Genomic DNA, 17877 nt, shown 5'->3' on the forward strand with positions numbered 1-17877 from the left:
ATGTATTATTCATATATATCTATATTTTCATTTTATTTCAGATTTTTAATCATCAGGGTTCTTGTATGCTAAATAAACACAAACAGGCTGAGTTTTTGTTGCCTTTTTGTTTTTATAGCTATTTAGTTATTTTGAAGGCCGAATCAGGGAACGTGGCTCCAAATTAACTTCGGCTGAACATCCTGCATACATTGTAGGGTTTTTATCTGTATTTGCATTTCAGACTAACAAACAATGAGGGTCTTGTCACTGTGAGCTTCAGTGAGGTGTTGCTCAGAAACCAAGTTACAAAGGTAGTGTGACCTTTGAGAAGTCATTTTTTGAAAAAAAAAAAGTTGATTATTCACAGATTACCTCCATCTTTGTGTTAAGAATTACTAAATGAGTTAAAATGGTAGCAAACACAAAGCCATATACTGCAACTAACTGTTCTAAGTGTGCTGTGAGCCCCTGAGCTGGAAGAGCTAATGAACTCAGTGAGAAATCTGGCTGCTTCACACTGTTAGCAGTGTGGGTTTGCATGAAAGTCTTTGTTGCTGGAGCCTCTGTTTGTACTGATGGACTTCATGGTGATAGTGCCGTGCCAGCTTGGCTTAAAGCTGTATTTGTGTCGGCGGTGATTAACTAATCCAGTCTCCTGTGCCCTGTGGGGGTTGTGAGGTAATCTTGAATGGCGTAATAAGATTTGGGTGTCTACTACCACCACTGACCACTGTTTGGCGGCACATTGAGCCTGTGGATCCCTCCTCAACAACAACATGTTGGCCTCGGTCGCAGCAAAGAAACAGACAACAGACAGGCTGAGTGAGGACGTGTGATTCTTTAAACGATGGACTAAAACAGGCAAACTGTGACTGGACAGAAACAGCAGACCTCCACCATCCTGCCATGGAGGAGTCGGCTGCAAAGAAAGTGAGTTTTTGTTGCTGGTTGCTTTCTTACACCATTACTGCTGCCTGATGAGGGGCAGGTCAGAGTCTAGACTGGTGGCCATCTGTCAGAAGCTGAGTTGACTTTTGATCAGGCTGTAAGAGTAGCATCAATTAGTTTACAGTCAGATTTGTTTTAATGTCTGTATGGAGACTTTTTCATATTACTTACACTATGACTAAAGATAAAGATGCATGCTTTCTCTGTTGTTGGGATGATTAACATTATTGAACCTGATCATTTTTAGAGTCCTTTATAGTCAAAGCCATATGAAATTGCTTCAATTAGTAATACATGTGCTCTCATTTCAGATTTGTAAGGTTATTTAAGGTTGTTAAACTCATAATTTATTGTCTATATTTCATTTTGCTCTCTTGATTTCTGAATAATCCAGATTACTTAAGGCAAATGTTGCAAATACACCTATGAAATAACACTAATGCACTGTGAAAGCACCGTTTCAACATAATGAAAATAATTACATAAGAAGGTCATCTTAGGACGAGGATAATTCCTGCTAGAAATAAAACTAACGCTGAGGTGTCGAACTTTGCGATTTAAATATAGTATTTTGGAAGTAGAAGTTACTCATCTGACAGCAATTCCACATTGATAAATGAAGCCAAAAAGAACACTTGGATCAGACATTTAAATCCAATGTATTAAATACTGTTTTGCCTGTTATCTCTATGAGGGTGTCACATGGTGAGAATACATTTCAGAGCCTCTATGCTAGCAGGTTTGAGGAGTTCTGAAATCAAGTGGAGTGATTTTGCTGTAATCCATCTCAGTCCTACAGGCCTTGACAGGAACAATGGCTTCCATCAGGTCAGACACCTGCCAAGTTATTTCCCAGCTCAGCCTCCCTGCAGGGGCCCGAGGGGGGGCAGGATCTAGAGGTTTAATGTCCACGACAGGAACAAAAAAGCACAATCCCAAACACTGAGGCTGAGCATGAGAGCTGAAGGACAGTTTTTGACAGAAACTTGCTCTTATTAGCTGGTTTGTCTGCCACAGGCTGCTCAGACGAGTCAAAACAACATCCACCATCTGCTCCTGTTTAATGTGATCCTTCTCTGCTGGATATCTGGTTTCAGTAGGTGTGGCACAGGTTGTGTTACAGGCACATGAAGCCAAGTTTCATCCCATTTTGTTATGAGTGAAATGTATTCAGATGTTTGCATTATTTTCATTGTTTTTACCAGCAGAATTACATGAATGCTTTTCATCGTCTCTCTCTGACCGAACTGTTACATCACCTTTGTAAACACAGCTCACCTGCTTAAGCAGCACAGCAGGCACGATCTTCTTTTATAGACTTTGTCTAATTATAAGCTCTGTGCTGTCAGGAGATGATCAAAATAAAGATGTTTTGACAAACCAGTCTTGGTACATCAGCGTTAACATGTTCGACTTAGCTAATGGCTGTAAAATAATTTACTTGTGAGATTACTAACAGGCTGTATCTTCTTCTTTTTACCTGTCAAATTTCACAGAAACCGGGATATGGACATCACAAAAAAGGTATCTTAAAACATATATTTTTTTCTATATAAGATCTGAATATTAGTATATTTATATATTACAATAGTTATATAAAATATGACTCTAACAAATAATTGGGGTGGAGTATAAGTATAACATTGCATAAAATGTAAATAAAAACTACAAAAAAACATGTACCAGTACCTGAAATTTGTAGTCTTTAAACACATGCAGTAGCACATTTTCATCGCTCGATGAAAACTGTAAAAATAAAGTGATCAAAAATACATTAAATGTCAAATCCTCCTCCAGCAGAAGTTAATCTACTCAGCACAAGCAGGTCAAATAAGCGTCCACTGTCAGCTTATAATGTAGTCAAAAGTGAAAAACACAAATGTTGAACAAAATTGAAATGCATTCTAAAATGTAAATAAGCGCATGTACAGTTGATTGATAGATCAACATTGAAATGTCTCTAATCAAATAGTTAATAACCTTATCTATTTGATCTGCTGCAAAGGTCATGGAATCTATTTAAATGATACATTGATCTATCAGCTGAATATCTGATTGTTAGATTGGAAAGAGTTTGATTGAACTAAGGACAAAATGAAAGCAAAGGTGCTTACATACTATTTCTGTATTGCTAAAAGACATGTTATTTTCTTGTTATTAAAATGAAATCTTAAATGTCTATGAAATCATCATTGTTTTCCCCTTTTTGAATGTTTCATCCAACATTTTGGTGGCTCAGATCATCAAAATTACAAATAGTCATCATTTAGTGCTTTTATGGCTGTGTAGTCAAACATATTATCTAAACATTCAAAAATACTGATTTGGGTATTTTAGTAGTAATTCATCAGATCTGAGGAGTTAAAGCCTCATGTCTGCATATGTCTGAGACTTGTGCCTCTGTCCCGTCACTCTACAACAGACTGCAGCAGTGATGAAGTCGCTCATCCTAAGAAGCTAAACGGAACCTCAGCGGAGACGCCAAGTTACCAGAACCTTCACCGTGAGCTGCTGCTCAGCCATAAACGGTCAGGAAGTCAAACACTGAAAACATCTCCACTGTCTGGTCTTAACCCTCCTGTTGTCCTCATAAACGGGCACCAAAAAATATTGTTTCCTTGTCTGAAAAAAATCCCAAAATTCAGCAAAAAAATTCCCCAAATTTCTGAAAATTTGCAAAACCTTCAGGAAGAAAATTCCAATAATTCCTTAAAAGCTTCCCTTAAAAGTTTTGTTTTTAAAAAAAATCCCCCAAATTTGGCAAGAAAATTCTTGTAAATATTTTCAAAAAATGAGTAAAAATCTTCCAAAAAATCCTAAAAATATCTAAAGTGATTACATATATATCAGTAAAACTTCTAATATTTTATTTAAGAACATTCACAGAAAAATCAACCAAAATCCAGCGAAATTCGTTGGATTTTTGTGAATGTTCTTAAGAAACATTTTTAACATTTCTTTTTTTCCCCCCACATTTTCAAACTTTAAACCGGATCAACTTTGACCCGCAGGATGACACGAGGGTTAATGTCATCAACAACTGAAACAGAGCAGGTCAGGCGGTCTGTGTTTGTCTGACTGTGACTCTGGCTGTGCAGAGGTTTGCTGCTGGAGGAGAAACCGGAGCTGAAGCGAGTGTTGGAGCAGCGCAGACTGGAGCTGCACAAGGAGGAGGAGATGGCACGACGGAGGCCCTCAGATCTGGAGACGGAGCTCCGCAAGAGGCAGCAGAAGCTCCAAGAGGTCAGATTCAAGGCATAAGTCAACATATCACAACTTCCACTTTATTATTTGTCCCTTGGAGGGTGATTTGTTGTGCAGCAGTTTCACAAGCGTTCACAATAAACAGACAATAAAAACAATAAAAACAAATAAAAAGAAATGTTTTGAAAATGTAAAGAACAAAATAAAATTGTAAAAACACAATGAAAACAATAAAATATCACACGAAACATAAGACAGACAGGGACATTAGCGGCAATCTTTGTCACTTTGTTTTATTTCAGGTGTAGTTCAGTGCAAACAGTCGCTTAGTCAGCAGCAGCAAGACATAATAAAGTCAAAACAGGATAAAGTGCACCACAGTACGCAATAAAGTACAGCAGCAAAAACACATCTTCTCAGTGTTTGTAGCTCAGATGGAGGTAGGCACAGAGGAGAACTTGTACTTGTTTTTTGTGGCCTGGGGTCCTGCCAGATGAAGATCGGAGGGGAGCAGCTTATACTCCTGATTAAGAGGATGATAACATCCACAAGAACAGACTCTGCTTTCCTTTTAACTTGTGTATTAAAAGTGTCTTCAAGACTGTTAAAACACACCCCAGCTACTTTAGAGGCTACTTTTACTATCCTCCCGAGGGAGTTCTTGTCCTTGTTGCCAAGGTCACCATACCAGCATATGATGGAAAACAAAAGCATTGACTGGATAAAGGAACAGTAGAAGAGCTTCATCAGCGTCCTGTCAACCTCAAACTCTGCGAGCTTTCTCAGTCAAACTTGAGTTTTCTGTTGATTACAGTACCCAGATACTTACAATAAAGTAGTAGTTCTACCGGCTGGCCATGGACCACACTGCACTGAGGAGCTGAGGGGGGGGTCATCTAAAATCAATGCAGATCTCCTTTGTTTTAGAAACACTGATCTGAAGGAAAGCTTCTTTACACCATAGTATAAAATCATCAAAAACCTGCCCTGACATAAAATATCAATAAAACACAAACAAAGTTCAGGTAAATAAAGAGTTACCAAGGACCAGAACTGTTTACATCCATGTTTATGGCCACTTATCATCAAGATTTTATCCACTCTAGTTCTTAAAAGGTCAAATAAACATCCATAAACAACGTAAACAACGTTTAGAGTCACTCTTTATAAACCTTCAAGATGGAAATGTTGCTAGAGTAAACTGTGGGTGTCACTGACTGGCTTAAAGTCGATTCCCTGATGTGTTTTTTCCAGTATGAACAGGAGGAGATCAGGCAGCGGGAGAACGAGCAAAAGATTCCAGAGTTTGTCCGCGTGAAGGACAACCTGAGGAGAACGCAAACGTTCGAACAGTGAGGCCCGAAGGCTCCATCAGCCGCTGGAGCTTCTCACCAAAGTGGCCCTAAATCTGTATGTTCACTGTCTACTGCTGTACATTTAAAAAAACACATTTCATGGTTGTTAGTGGACTTTAAATTACATTTTTAAACATCAGACTTGAAGGAATCATGCATACAAGGCTGATACATAATCCATGTTTAGCAATCATTTCTTAAATCTTAAATCTGTTTCTAAGGGGGAGGGAAAGTGCTCATTTTTTATTCAGAACTATACTATTGGTTAAGAGAAAGTTACTAGTATTCTGAGGGTGGATGTTTTTTTTTTTTTTTTTTTAAATGTTTTTTATAGACATTATACAATTTAATGTTCCAAATCAGTATCCCATGCTTCTGCCTGCATTAAAGGAGCAAAAACAGTTTATTTCATGAAGGGGCCACATCAGTTCAGCCTGATTCTTTACAGAAACATTTCTCAACAGAACTGCTTTGTATCAATAAAAAATCCCCCGGCATTACAAATGTACATGTTTGTTTATCTGTTTCTGTCAAGACTCTTGATTTTCAGTGCGCCTATGCGCATGTGGAAATAAAGGCTGTATGGTTTGCAGTGGTGTGTCGGTGCGCTGGACACAATTCAAAGCATTGTGGGGTTGATTTGCATGCAGCTCTTCCCCCTGAGGACTCTCACGGTTCTTTCACATGGATATGGGACTTTGTTTAATTAGCTGATCTTTTCATTCCATCACGGGACGAGAGGAGAAAGCACAGGCCATCTGGAGGAGGCTTTTCAGGCTATATAGGCTCAGGAATACCCAAGGGTCTGGTAAAGGGGACTGGAGACATTTGGGAAAGTCACGGAAGCCACCGGCTGAAGGGAAAATAAAAGTAGCCTGTTTGTTGTTTCGGAATTACAATGAAGTTATTTTGGCAGCGTGTCGTACACAAATGTAGCCTGCAAGATGACAGAATTATTCAGAATGTGCAAACATAGACAGACATATTACATATAATGTAACCCAAAAACCTATCGTTTATGTGTGGAAGTAATATAATATAATTGGATTATTCCTACTGGTGCTTTTATTGCAATATTTTACCCACTGTAGCAGAGGCTGAATGCTTGCCGTGCATAAAATTTTATAAGCTCATCACAGTTTTTTTTATATGTATATAAAATCTGAGTATTAGTAGCTATAGCTGTCAAATAAATGAAGTGTAGTTTAAGTGTAGCATTGAATAAAATGGCTAAACATTGCACACTGCACAGTCTTTAAAAAGATATAGTAGTTAATTTTCATCCCTCTACTAATAGCGTAAAAATAAAGCGTTAAAAAAAATGTAAAATAATCAGAAAAAAAAAAAACTCTGCACAAAACAAGTCAAATACAGCCACTTATAGAAAAAGGTCTTCCAATGTGAGCTAACATGCAATCAAAAGTACATTTGTCTTTATAATTTAATTATGTTTTAATTGAATGACTACTTTGGTCCACTCATCACATCTTGGCCACAGTTTTCTCGAACATCATGGAAGGAGGTGAGTGTCCACTAACACTTACTTGCCAGCTGTCCTGTGTTTTTTCTTTCTTTCTTTTTTTTTTTTAACTAAAACTTGTCTCTGCCTCCAGCTATTCTTCTTTTGTGACCCTTTTTCAATTTAAAGCCCCTCAGTGAGTCGCGTGCTGTGTCAATAAGCAAAGCGTGTCTGGAAACGCAGCAGCGTCGGGACAAACCATTTTAACAGGGTGCGGGGGAATCGCCGGCACTAAAAAAATACTTTTGCCGGTAAAGCCAAAATAAATATATTTTAATCTACTACATAATATAAATACACAATTAAGTATATATAATTAAAATTGGAAGAGATAATTAGATAGTAAATAAATATTTTAGCAAAAATAAACCAAAGCTCCTCCCCCTGTATGGAGAAAGTGGAGCCGCTCCTCAACAGATGTCCAAAGCGCTGCTCTCACATCTGACCGGAGAAAGTCTGAGCTGCTGCCTCAGAGAAGATGCTGTAGAGGAGCTGAACCCGCTACAAGGTCAGTACAAACCCGTTTCTGTGGGTTAACAGCATAATATAACAGGCAGAGAAGAAGCAGCGACGTTAGTACAAACAGTCACGGCAGGACTGGAGCTAATTCAAGTTGTTGAACTTTAGAGAAATGCTACAGAACAGTTACCTAAACTGAAACTGAATTTAACTTCTGAAATTAAGGGAAACATTAAGGAGAAATTTTAATCACTCTGCCTTAAATTATTCTCTCTCTTTGTTCATTGCAAAGTTGCCAAACCGTATAAGACCTTGTAGGTACACCCATAATACTTTCTGAAATCTACTTGCAAGTATTAATTTAACAGTTCAAAGTGCTAACAGGGGAGATTTCATTGCTTTTTTGCATGCAGATCATATCAGACTATGTTCAGATCAAAATCCACTTTATACACTCGTCAAATCATTTTTAGATGATGACAGAGAAGCTAAAGAGTCTTTTGAACACAGTTTATGATTTGTAAAAACATTTATTCTATTAGTAGAAATATGTAATTTCACCTCTCTTTTTTTTTGCATGCAAACTACATTACATTAGGTCCAGATCAAAAAGTGTTGTATATATACTGGTCAAATCTGTTTTAGATGATGGCAGAGAAGCTAAAGAGTCTTTAAAACACAGTTTCTGATTAGTTAAACCTTATTTCTCTTTGTGAAAATGCTAAAAAAAAGGGAGATTCCACTGCTTTTTTTGCATCCGATCAAAACCTACTTTGTATAGATTGGTCAGATCTCAATTACATTAAGACAGAGAAGCTAAAGAGTCTTTAAAACACAGGTTCTAGTCCAGATCTGATCAGTCTATATATTGTGGGTTTTGATCTGGACCTGGTCTGATGTGATTTACATGCAAAAAAAAAAGCAGTGACATCTCCCTATTTTGCATGTACACAAATATAGCAAAAGCTCCACAAAACAGAAACTGTGTCTTAAAGACTCTTTGGCCTCTGTAGAACAACCTTGTCCAGATCAGACCAGACTGTAAAAAGTGTTTTTTTCTCTACAATGCAACTTAAGCTACCCTTAACTTTCTCCTTAAGTGCAGAATCTGAAGCTGCTTTCAGTTTAGTTCAGCGTAATAGGCTAATTTAATCATGTATAATCTTTAAATATCAAAACACCTAAAAGAAACTTGTTGTTGTGATAAATGCTCACTGGCGTTCTGTACTTAACTACAGTCAGGAGGTGTTTGTAGTTCATTTTCCCCCTTTTTTGCTCATTTCTACTTTTACTCCACCTTAGTTTAGATGGAAATACTGCCTTTTTGCTTCCCTAGATCAAAATGTTACACGCAAGACATGAAATAAAATAAAAAAGTAGTTAAATGTGGATCCATATCGAGCAACTATAGCAATAAAATGCTTTTTACATATATATACAGTGTAATTCAATGTGATAGAGACCATGCTGCATAATGTGTGCATGTAATTTTGATGCTTTAGCTGCAAATGCCCACTTTATCTGTCTATTTAACAAGAGAGTGAGGTGTCAGTAATTGCGATTAATGAGTAAACAACATCCGTGGCGGTACAGTGCATTCAGCCTAAATACGGTTTAATCATTTGCTCTGTTGCTCTCTCAGACAAAACCACACTGTAGGACTGTTTGTGTCCACAGCGGCAGAATAAACATCATCTCCTGCAGCCCACGTGCTGACAGACACGAAGTGTTACCGCGGTGCCGAAGACAACACCTCTGTGTTGTTTTGCCCCTGCGGTCCCCCGGTTCCTTTGTGAACGGTGGGCATTTGAGGGTGAAAAGTTGTAACCACATCCTGCAAAATGGCCCGAGCTGACCATCGGTGTCCATTCAGAGGCCTCTGAAATGATGACTCAGAGGGACGAGGTGTCGTGATCCCCGGTCAGCCCCTCAGCCTCTGGAGAACAATGGAGCATCTCTTCTTGCCCTCTGTGTTTATGCTGTCATTGGGCTGTAACTGAGCTGCTGTGTCTGGACAGCATATGGCCTCCAGTGGCTGTAAGCAGGCCGGCATGGTGCTTATTACTCCTGCATTGTCTTTGTTGGAAAACTAAGATGTCTGCACTACCGTTGTGTGAAAATCTGAATGAATGTTGGCTTTTAAAGGAGCTGACTGCTCACTTTGGCTTTTGAACTTTATGCGAACACAGCCTCCTGTCCTACATTGTGCTGCTGTCTGGGGAGTTTCCAAGCTCAGCACTGCTTCTTAAGATCTCACTCCAGTCCGGTGACGTGCTTTGCAATGCTACCCTTCTTTTTTTTTAACTCCTGCCGCTCCCCCACATTGATGCACTTTTCCTCCAGCGGCCCATACTGTGTACAGAGTGGATCTGTTTTGCTGAATGGATTGTTGGCTTCCCATCAGACTCTGAAATAAGGCATGCTGTAAAGTCATTTGATTTCTTCCATAGTATCAGCATTCAGAGGAGAATCTTAATTACAGGGTTCGAACAGGCCTCGGTCTGGTTTCAGGCAACCCTCGCTGTTTCCTCGCCGAGGCTGGTCCCTGTCAGTAATTCCAGGGCCGACCACAGTGGTAATGAGCATGGTGGTGGTGGCTGCAATCCAGGAGTACGCAGCTCCAAAGGCTCATGGGAAAGGGTGGTGGGGGAAGTCCGGGAGACAGTAAATCCACATCGTGATCTCTTGCCATAAACATCAACTTCCGCAGATGTTACGCCGACACGGTCCAGTGAGCAGCGAGGATGGGTGGGACGGTCATCTCCAGCACGTTTCTAGGTGGTCATCATTAGCACTCATCACACACTCCCCTCAATTAAGATGTTATGACTACATCAGTCAACTCTGCGCTGGAGACTGTGCTATCAGCAGTCATCCCTTCAGGAAATGGACTACTATCCGTCATACGCTCAGTCATGAAAGGTCGTGTTTTTCTCCACTCCCACAACTCCAGCTTCTTATAAAACACATGACAAACCTCATCAGCATTTTGGCAACAAGCTGCAACTTCAAGTAAGAGTTTCGCCCCAACTCAACCCACCCACTCAGCCTAGACCTCCGACCACAGACTCTTGTGAAAGTCTTCAGACAGTTATGGGGTGTAAGTGGGTAAATCCCACATTACTCTGCCTGTCTCTGATTACCGGGCCGGATTCGTGTCAACGTCTTTAGTTTTCGATCGCTGCAGCGTGGAGCCATGTGTCTGAGAGTACAGCGGGCCTCGACCCTGAACACTGAAAACTCAGCACTGTTCCTTTCTCCACCTCTCGCTGCAGCCTCGTCTCGGCATTGGCCCGACAACGCTGCTCGAGCCTGAGTTGTCAGCAGATATTGCACCCGCAGCAGATTATTGAGGCCGGTTGGTGGATACAGAGCCTTTTGTTGCAGTGTTGTTTTACTGACTCGAGCTGCTTCGCCGTGCCTCATTGTGCTGATTTCTGCTCATAGCTTTGTCAGTTCACATGAGTTGCTGTGGTGAATGGGAGAGACCCGTTGGATACACAATAATATCCTGTCAGGGCTCTGTGTCTTCCTCGTCCCTACAGGAAAAGGCCCGATACCAATCTCCAAACACAGCAGCTGAGACAGGAGCTGAGGATTAAACACAGAAGCCTTATCAACACATTCTTTCATGTGGTGTCTATTTCCATGTCATCTTCCTTCCCAGAGTTAGTCTTTATTAATAACATCTTATTTACTTAACACATGAGTATATTTACAGGAAATTAATACAGCGGCTGTTCCAAGAGTCATCAAGTTTATGATCTGTGCTTTTATGAAAATTGAAGGAAGTGAAGCTAATGATATGCTTTAATCGTGTTAGCACCGTTACCTCTTGTGATTTTTCTGGCCTTTTAAGTCGGAGTCTAGGGTTAGGGCAAACATGTGAGATTATAAATAAACAGACTGACCTAAAAACTAACAAATGAAGGCAGTGTTTTCTGGAAGGCTGAGCTGATTTCTCCACAACAGCCACACCTAGACCCCTGGTCTAATTTCTCATTTCTGGGTGATATCTCCAATTTGTTGCTCTCTTTGTTTCTTTCTCTTCTTGCCGTCGTTCCACTCTGCGGCTCGTTTTTGTTTACTATCGGCCACATGTTTTCCGAAGAGCAACAATGAAGCAGAGCAGGGCCATAAACATGAATTGTGCTCGCCTGTGTGTGAAAGTGTGTTGGTGAAACGGGGCAGCGTTGCACAGGAGTCAGCAGGGACCTTGTGATCTGATGCTGCGTGGACAAGCCCAGCATTGAGACATTCTTCCACTTCAAAGCCCCCAGAGGGTTTTCTGGACACTGGTTGAATAGGAGCCGAGGGAGGGGTGCACGGGGGGGAACAGGTGCAGTCCATGAGTGGGGTAATTCCCGCTGCCATCTGCTTTCTTTTTCGGGGTGTGGGCTCTTTAAACGCCCTCTGACACGCCTCATGGCGACACACTCCCCAAGCCAGCCGCGCCGTGCCCCGTCGCCATGGCACCACGATTCAGATTAACCCCCGCACATGTGCCGAGTCAACCGTGGGGGTCTGCCTCCTTTGTGATGGAGCATGGGAGGGAGAGGGAGGAGGCGGGAGGAGGTGGGAGGAGGAGAGCTGCATGGATAAGTGTGTAAAAAGAACACCCGCCAGTCATTCACTTTTGTTAAGTGAAGCAGCAGAGTGACAATGAATGAAGCCATGTGGTCAGAAAACAACAGGAGATGTAGGATCTCCAAAGTGAGCCCTCTACTTTCACTAATCTGAATAAACTTTTCTTTTTACTGCAGGTATTTACAGAAACTCAAGAGCAGATAGTCAAGATGACGGCCATCGAGAGTAAAGAGGAGATCAGTGACACCGACAGCGGGATCATCTTACACTCTGGTGAGGACAACACTAAAGAATATTGAATGGATTATCAATACAGCATCAGACTTCTGTATACTTCATGTACAGATTAGTTGGTCACAATAATAGTAGTAACAGTAGCATAACCTGTGCTAGATTTTGAGTCAGATCCCAACATTAATGTTTGAGTATTTAAAAAGGAACCAGTTAAACATACATCAACCACAGCGATTTATTTTTTCTTACATAAACACACAACAAAGCTAGGGCTACCATTCACAATAGTGTTTCTATAGACTATTTTAAAAATTAATCGATTAATCTAAATGATTAATATTCCTTGAAAAGCAAAAGTGACCATTTAATTTAGTTTCATTTTATTTTTGCAAACTATATGTCTTTGTATAATGTAGAACAGTACAAAATGTAAACAAAACTTTAAATATTTAAGTGCAGAACTGTATATGTATATATATATATATATATATATATATATATATATATATATATATATATATATATATATATATATATATATATATATGTTTGTATATGTTTGATATATCTGCAGTAGAATTTGGTCTTCATGAGCCTTCATGTACAGCAATAATGATATATTTTCTGGGGCTATTGTACAAAACTTAAAATACTGAAAATGGAAAAAATGTATCTTACTTGAAACTAAACTTATAACGCATGCATATTATTTAAAACTGATTCACAATGTACACTCTATAAAAAGAACACATACAGTGAGAACAAGACACATTGACCTATTCCACTTCCAACAGACACCCAGTGTTACGCCACATGACACCACATGACACCGGCAGTAAAATACAGCATCGTTTCAGTCTAATGTAACACGGCTTTGCTATTTATAGTAGAGAATGTATATAGAGAATATATTTTGGTCAAGATGTTGACAAAGAAAGCCTGATGTTGTGTGGATTACCTGCAGGTCCAGACAGCCCCACGTCCCCAGTGAAGGATCTGACCACCCACACCAGAGCCCTGAAGCTGAAGCACCAGTCACTGGAGGAACGACTGGAGCTTTGCCTGCTGGAGCTCCGGAAACTCTGCATCAGGGAGGCAGTAAGTAGCTCCTGGATGATGATCAGTATATACATTACGATACTGGCTGTTTGATGAACATCATTAAAGCTCTGAATGAATGGTTCAGGCTGCATCCTGTATGAAATGGTCATAGTTTTACCTTTTGTTTTTTGTCATTGACACATTTAGTTTGTCTTCACAGGAGCTGACCGGCACACTGCCTTCAGACTATCCTCTGATGCCAGATGAGAAGCCACCTCGGGTTCGGAGGAGGATCGGAGCTTCATTCAAGCTGGATGAAGGTCTGATCCATCTGGACCAACAGGTACGAACCTCCATCAGTGTTTACTGCGCTGGAAAAAGAAAATGAACAGAAAAAAAAACCTTTGATTCTTCAGCTAAAACTAAATGCCAGAATTTGTGTTCATTTTAACAATTAAATGATTCAACAGTTATACAATGCAGACAAAATTACACTAAAAGTAGCCGTGTTTTATTTACTGAAGCCTCTAATGTTTTTTGCGAGGATAAATTGTGAGTTTTTTTTTAGTTACCATTGTTTCCAGGCAGGACAGAAAATAAATCAGAAATTAAAATCTATTATTCTGTAACTGAACACTCTCAAAACACATTCCCCATGTCCATTTTGCTTTGAGTTTCAAACACCAACCAGTATTAAATGTCTAATTTAATTAAACAGTGTTCTTGAACGATGTGAGCATAATGCTAATTGAAATATTAAACATATTAAACTTCAGTCTTTACACTTTATGCCATATTGGGGCCTTTGTGGTGCAACTCACCGGAGACATTTGTGCAAAAGTTACATTCTAGTTAGTGTTGGGCCCAGTATCAAGAGGTACGAACTCCCATCAGTGTTTACTGCTTGTGGAAAAAAAGAAGTGAACAGAAAAAAAACAACTTTGATTCATCTGCTAAATCTAAACGCCAGAATTTGTGTTCATTGCAGGATTCAGAGCTGCAAGCACTAGAAACTGACCTGGCTCTGCAGCGGCAGATTTATGAGGCGGCCCGCAAGCTCTCCCTCGAGGATAAACTCAGCAAACCACAGAAGAAGAGCCGGCTGCAGCAGTGCAAGAGGGAGGAGAAGAAAGTGAAGGAACTGCAGGAAGCCGTGTTCCAGCACAGGATCAAGAGCGAATGCAACTCGCCCTGCATCACCACCTCAGCCAGCCAGAACAAAGGTGAGTGACGCTGCTGCCCCCTGCAGGCCAATCTGTGCAGCACCCAGTGGGTTCGACTGAAACTAAAGAGGTTTGATTTCTGTGCAGATCTGTGCATGTCTGATGACAGCTCCCTCTCTGATGTGGTGGCTCTGGATGATGGTGAGTAATTGATTTAAACTTGTAGCAGAATTACATACTGTAGATTAGATATATTTCTAAGCAGAAAAGTCAGCAGGCAAGCAAACCTATCATCCGTATTATTTAACATGTGATAACCTGAAATGAATTGTGAGTTATGAGTAAGAATTACAGAAAAATGTTGGTTTTAGAAGACAAAAACAATTTGATGTTCTCTCTCTCCCTCCATAGACGTGGACTCGCTCACTCCCCTCTCACCCCCAGCGTTGGGCTCTTCCTACTCAGACCCTCTCCAGCTGCCAGCTAAGACCCTGCAGTCGTCCCCCCAGTCCACAAGCCAGCTCAGTGTGGAGTACGAGCGCTCTCCCATCCAGAACTCTCCCTGGAAAGAGTCCAGTCTGGACCATCCTTACCAGAAGGCCACAAAGCCTCAGTCGGCTTGCAGCAGCAGGTCCAGGTGGGTCACTGAAGTGTGATTATAACCTTTCAGATGCACAAAACGGGGTACAATTATTTAAAGTTCTTGTAGCTGTTAGGATGCAAACCAAACCAGCTACAAATTAATGTCAGCATCCATGTTCATGTGCACATTTCTCAGCCTGTGTTGACAGAGCATTATTTAGTTAGATGTGTGTTACTTTTTTAGTTTGACATGAAATCTATAGTGGTGTCAAAACCACACACTGCTACACTCTTCCTGCAGGATGCATTTCGTATCTCACATCATTCCTCCTGTTTCTGTTGTGTGCAGTAGTCCATCAGGAACCCAGGTGTCTGCAGAGAGCTGCAGGATTCCTCTCACTCAGTTTGTGAAGAACTCGGCTCTGCGTCACAGCCACTCCACCAGCGCTCCCTCCACTCCAGAGCTGCTCGTACGCCGCCAGTACTCCCAGTCCTTCAGGTACACAGACACGTCAGAATCACACACATTAGCAGAGCAATCAACGTCTGTGCTGTGGTTTTATAACTGTATATGATATGTGTCCTCAGACTTCCCAAGAAAAAGCTCTCTACCGACATGGATCGCCTCAACTCAGAGAACAGCCGAGGGCGAGCCCGGCTGCCCCAGCGGCGCTGTGTGGCCGACTTCATGGTGCGTTCTCCGGAGTACTCTCCCCTGCGTCCCTGCCAGTCCAGCTCTGAGGACAGCAGCTCGGAGCACTCCTCCACCTCCTACATCAGCTCTCCTGGCAGGGACGGGCCCACTGAGATCCCTAAGCTCTGCCCCCCGCCCTATGGGTTCCACTTTGGAGCACAGAAAAAAGGATTCTCCAGCTTTAGCAGCCAGTCTCCATGCAGCCCCGGCTACGTTAGAGCCACAGGAGAGAGCGGCCCGCTGTCTCCACAGGACTCGGGCCCGGGGAAGTGCTTCTTGTCCTCCCCTCCTGTGGCTCGCAGCCCTCAGCAAAGACAGTGGCAGGAGGGAGCGTCTTCCCCGAGGAGCATCCTGAAGCCCCCTCCACCTTACACCAGGCTGGTGCGGACCCCGTCGCTGAAGGAGTACCCGAACCACGGCATCAGGCTGATGCCCAGAGAGATCGTGTCGGAGGAGCTGAAGTCCTGGCATCAGAGGAATCAGCTGCAGAAGTCGAGACCAAACTGTGGGGAGCAGCAGAGTTTGCTGAGTCCCACTTCACCTCACCTGCCTCCCTTTCAACAGGTTTGTACGGATAATGATACAAACACAAGCCGCTAACACACAACAGGTCAGGCAGAAGTAATTATAGCATTCCTAGCTGTTTTTTTAAAATATATTAGGACCGTAAACTAATAATACAATCAATCAGATGATGCATTTTTCTTAATTAATTAAACTTGAATTAAATTAGTCCTTGTTTCGTCCAAACAAGAGTCCAAATCCAGAGATTTTCAATTTATATTAAGGTAAACTAATTATGCAAATTCTTTCATCTAAGAAGCTGAAACCATCACATTTTGGGCATTCTGACTCAAAAAGGAAACACAAAGCAACAAAAACAAGAAACAGAATGACAAAAAACATGAGACAAATGACAAGTCAGACAAAAAAGGACAAAAAAACCCAAAAACAAGACAAAATATTACAAAAATGAGGTACAAAATGACAAAAGGACAATGAGCAATCTAGTATTTTACTTTATGATTGAAACAACTTGTCATGGTCTAGAAATTAATTTAAATTTACAGTCTTTCAAATTTATAATTTGGACATAAACTAATAATACAATCAATCTGACTATTAATTTTTCTTAATTAAACTTAAATTTCCAATAGTTATTGTTTCGTCCAAATCCAGAGGTTTTCTATTTATATTAAGGTAAACTCATAAAAATTATGCAAATTCTTTCATCTGAGATGCTGAAACCATCACATGTTGGACATTCTTACTTGAAAAGTGACTGAAAAATGATTAATGTTCTCTTATCAGCTACTGTAATTCCTGTACATGTGTACGTCCAGATGCACAAAACTGACCTGATGACATTTTTCTACAGGGATCAGGTAATTTGATTCTCCAGAGAGCTGCAGACGGGACTCCGGTCCAGTGGTTTGTGGCCGAGGACGCAGAAATCGTGAGCCAGGTGTAGCCAACAGTCATTTCCTTTCTATTTAACTCTGTATTTATTAAGTCTTTGGACTCTCTGTGAGATCGTTTGTCAACACGATGCAGAAAACGTGGACCTATCGGTACCGGTGTCTGTAATTAATTTAAAACTTTAAGTAAGGTGATATGCCAGTTTTATTTATTTCTAAGTATTTTCATTATAGAGCTGAGGTGAAGTGAAGCTCATACAATTCCCTGAATGTGTCATACGGATCATACACTTTCTGTTTGTTTCTTTTTTTGTGGCTGGGACACATTTTGCACATAAAACTCACCTACAGTAGTTTTCACCATTCCTAATATAATTGTTATCTATATTTATCTATTATTTAAAGTTCCCCCCTTATAACATAGAGACTTATAACTAAAGTTTTGTTACACCTTTGAACACGCATTGATGTCTTTATAAGAACTATATATATTATAGTTAATACCGTGAAGTAAGCTGAATCTTAACGTTTGCTATTAACTCCTAATTATTAATCACTGATGCCTTTAATGGTGGTTTGATGAATGTTTTCACTGCAGTATGGTGTTTTCTTACTAACCCAGTGATTGTATCAGTTTTGATATGTTTTTTTGTATATTTATAATAAAACTTATGACCTAAAGTGATGTTTG

At 40.6% G+C, this 17877-nt stretch overlaps 2 protein-coding genes across 2 annotated transcripts; both read left to right on the forward strand.

Moving 5' to 3' along the window:
* The first annotated feature begins 719 nt into the window (after window positions 1-719).
* Window positions 720-6081, forward strand: zgc:195245 (uncharacterized protein LOC565483 homolog). The gene is made up of 5 exons (XM_023267824.3): window positions 720-912; window positions 2427-2454; window positions 3353-3458; window positions 4029-4173; window positions 5389-6081. Exons 1-5 carry the CDS (start codon window positions 889-891, stop codon window positions 5488-5490), a joined length of 405 nt encoding a protein of 134 aa, XP_023123592.1. The 5' UTR covers window positions 720-888; the 3' UTR covers window positions 5491-6081.
* Window positions 6082-7438: 1357 nt separating this feature from the next.
* inavaa (innate immunity activator a) lies at window positions 7439-17871 on the forward strand. The gene is made up of 10 exons (XM_023267823.3): window positions 7439-7516; window positions 12231-12327; window positions 13253-13386; window positions 13550-13672; window positions 14318-14552; window positions 14640-14693; window positions 14904-15129; window positions 15424-15573; window positions 15663-16332; window positions 17147-17871. Exons 2-10 carry the CDS (start codon window positions 12264-12266, stop codon window positions 17237-17239), a joined length of 1749 nt encoding a protein of 582 aa, XP_023123591.1. The 5' UTR covers window positions 7439-7516; window positions 12231-12263; the 3' UTR covers window positions 17240-17871.
* The last annotated feature ends 6 nt before the right edge of the window (window positions 17872-17877 follow it).

This window comes from Amphiprion ocellaris, chromosome 8, assembly GCF_022539595.1.
Source record: "Amphiprion ocellaris isolate individual 3 ecotype Okinawa chromosome 8, ASM2253959v1, whole genome shotgun sequence".
Lineage (NCBI taxonomy): Eukaryota > Metazoa > Chordata > Actinopteri > Pomacentridae > Amphiprion > Amphiprion ocellaris.

Excerpts from the sequence above, each read along its gene's own strand:
- zgc:195245 (XM_023267824.3), top strand. The coding sequence starts at position 889 with ATGGAGGAGTCGGCTGCAAAGAAA. Across the intron at positions 913-2,426 it reads AGGAGTCGGCTGCAAAGAAA|AAACCGGGATATGGACATCA; the intron begins GTGAGTTTTTGT and ends CAAATTTCACAG. Across the intron at positions 2,455-3,352 it reads ATATGGACATCACAAAAAAG|ACTGCAGCAGTGATGAAGTC; the intron begins GTATCTTAAAAC and ends ACTCTACAACAG.
- inavaa (XM_023267823.3), top strand. The coding sequence starts at position 12,264 with ATGACGGCCATCGAGAGTAAAGAGGAGATCAGTGACACCGACAGCGGG. Across the intron at positions 12,328-13,252 it reads CGGGATCATCTTACACTCTG|GTCCAGACAGCCCCACGTCC; the intron begins GTGAGGACAACA and ends GATTACCTGCAG. Across the intron at positions 15,130-15,423 it reads GCTTGCAGCAGCAGGTCCAG|TAGTCCATCAGGAACCCAGG; the intron begins GTGGGTCACTGA and ends TGTTGTGTGCAG.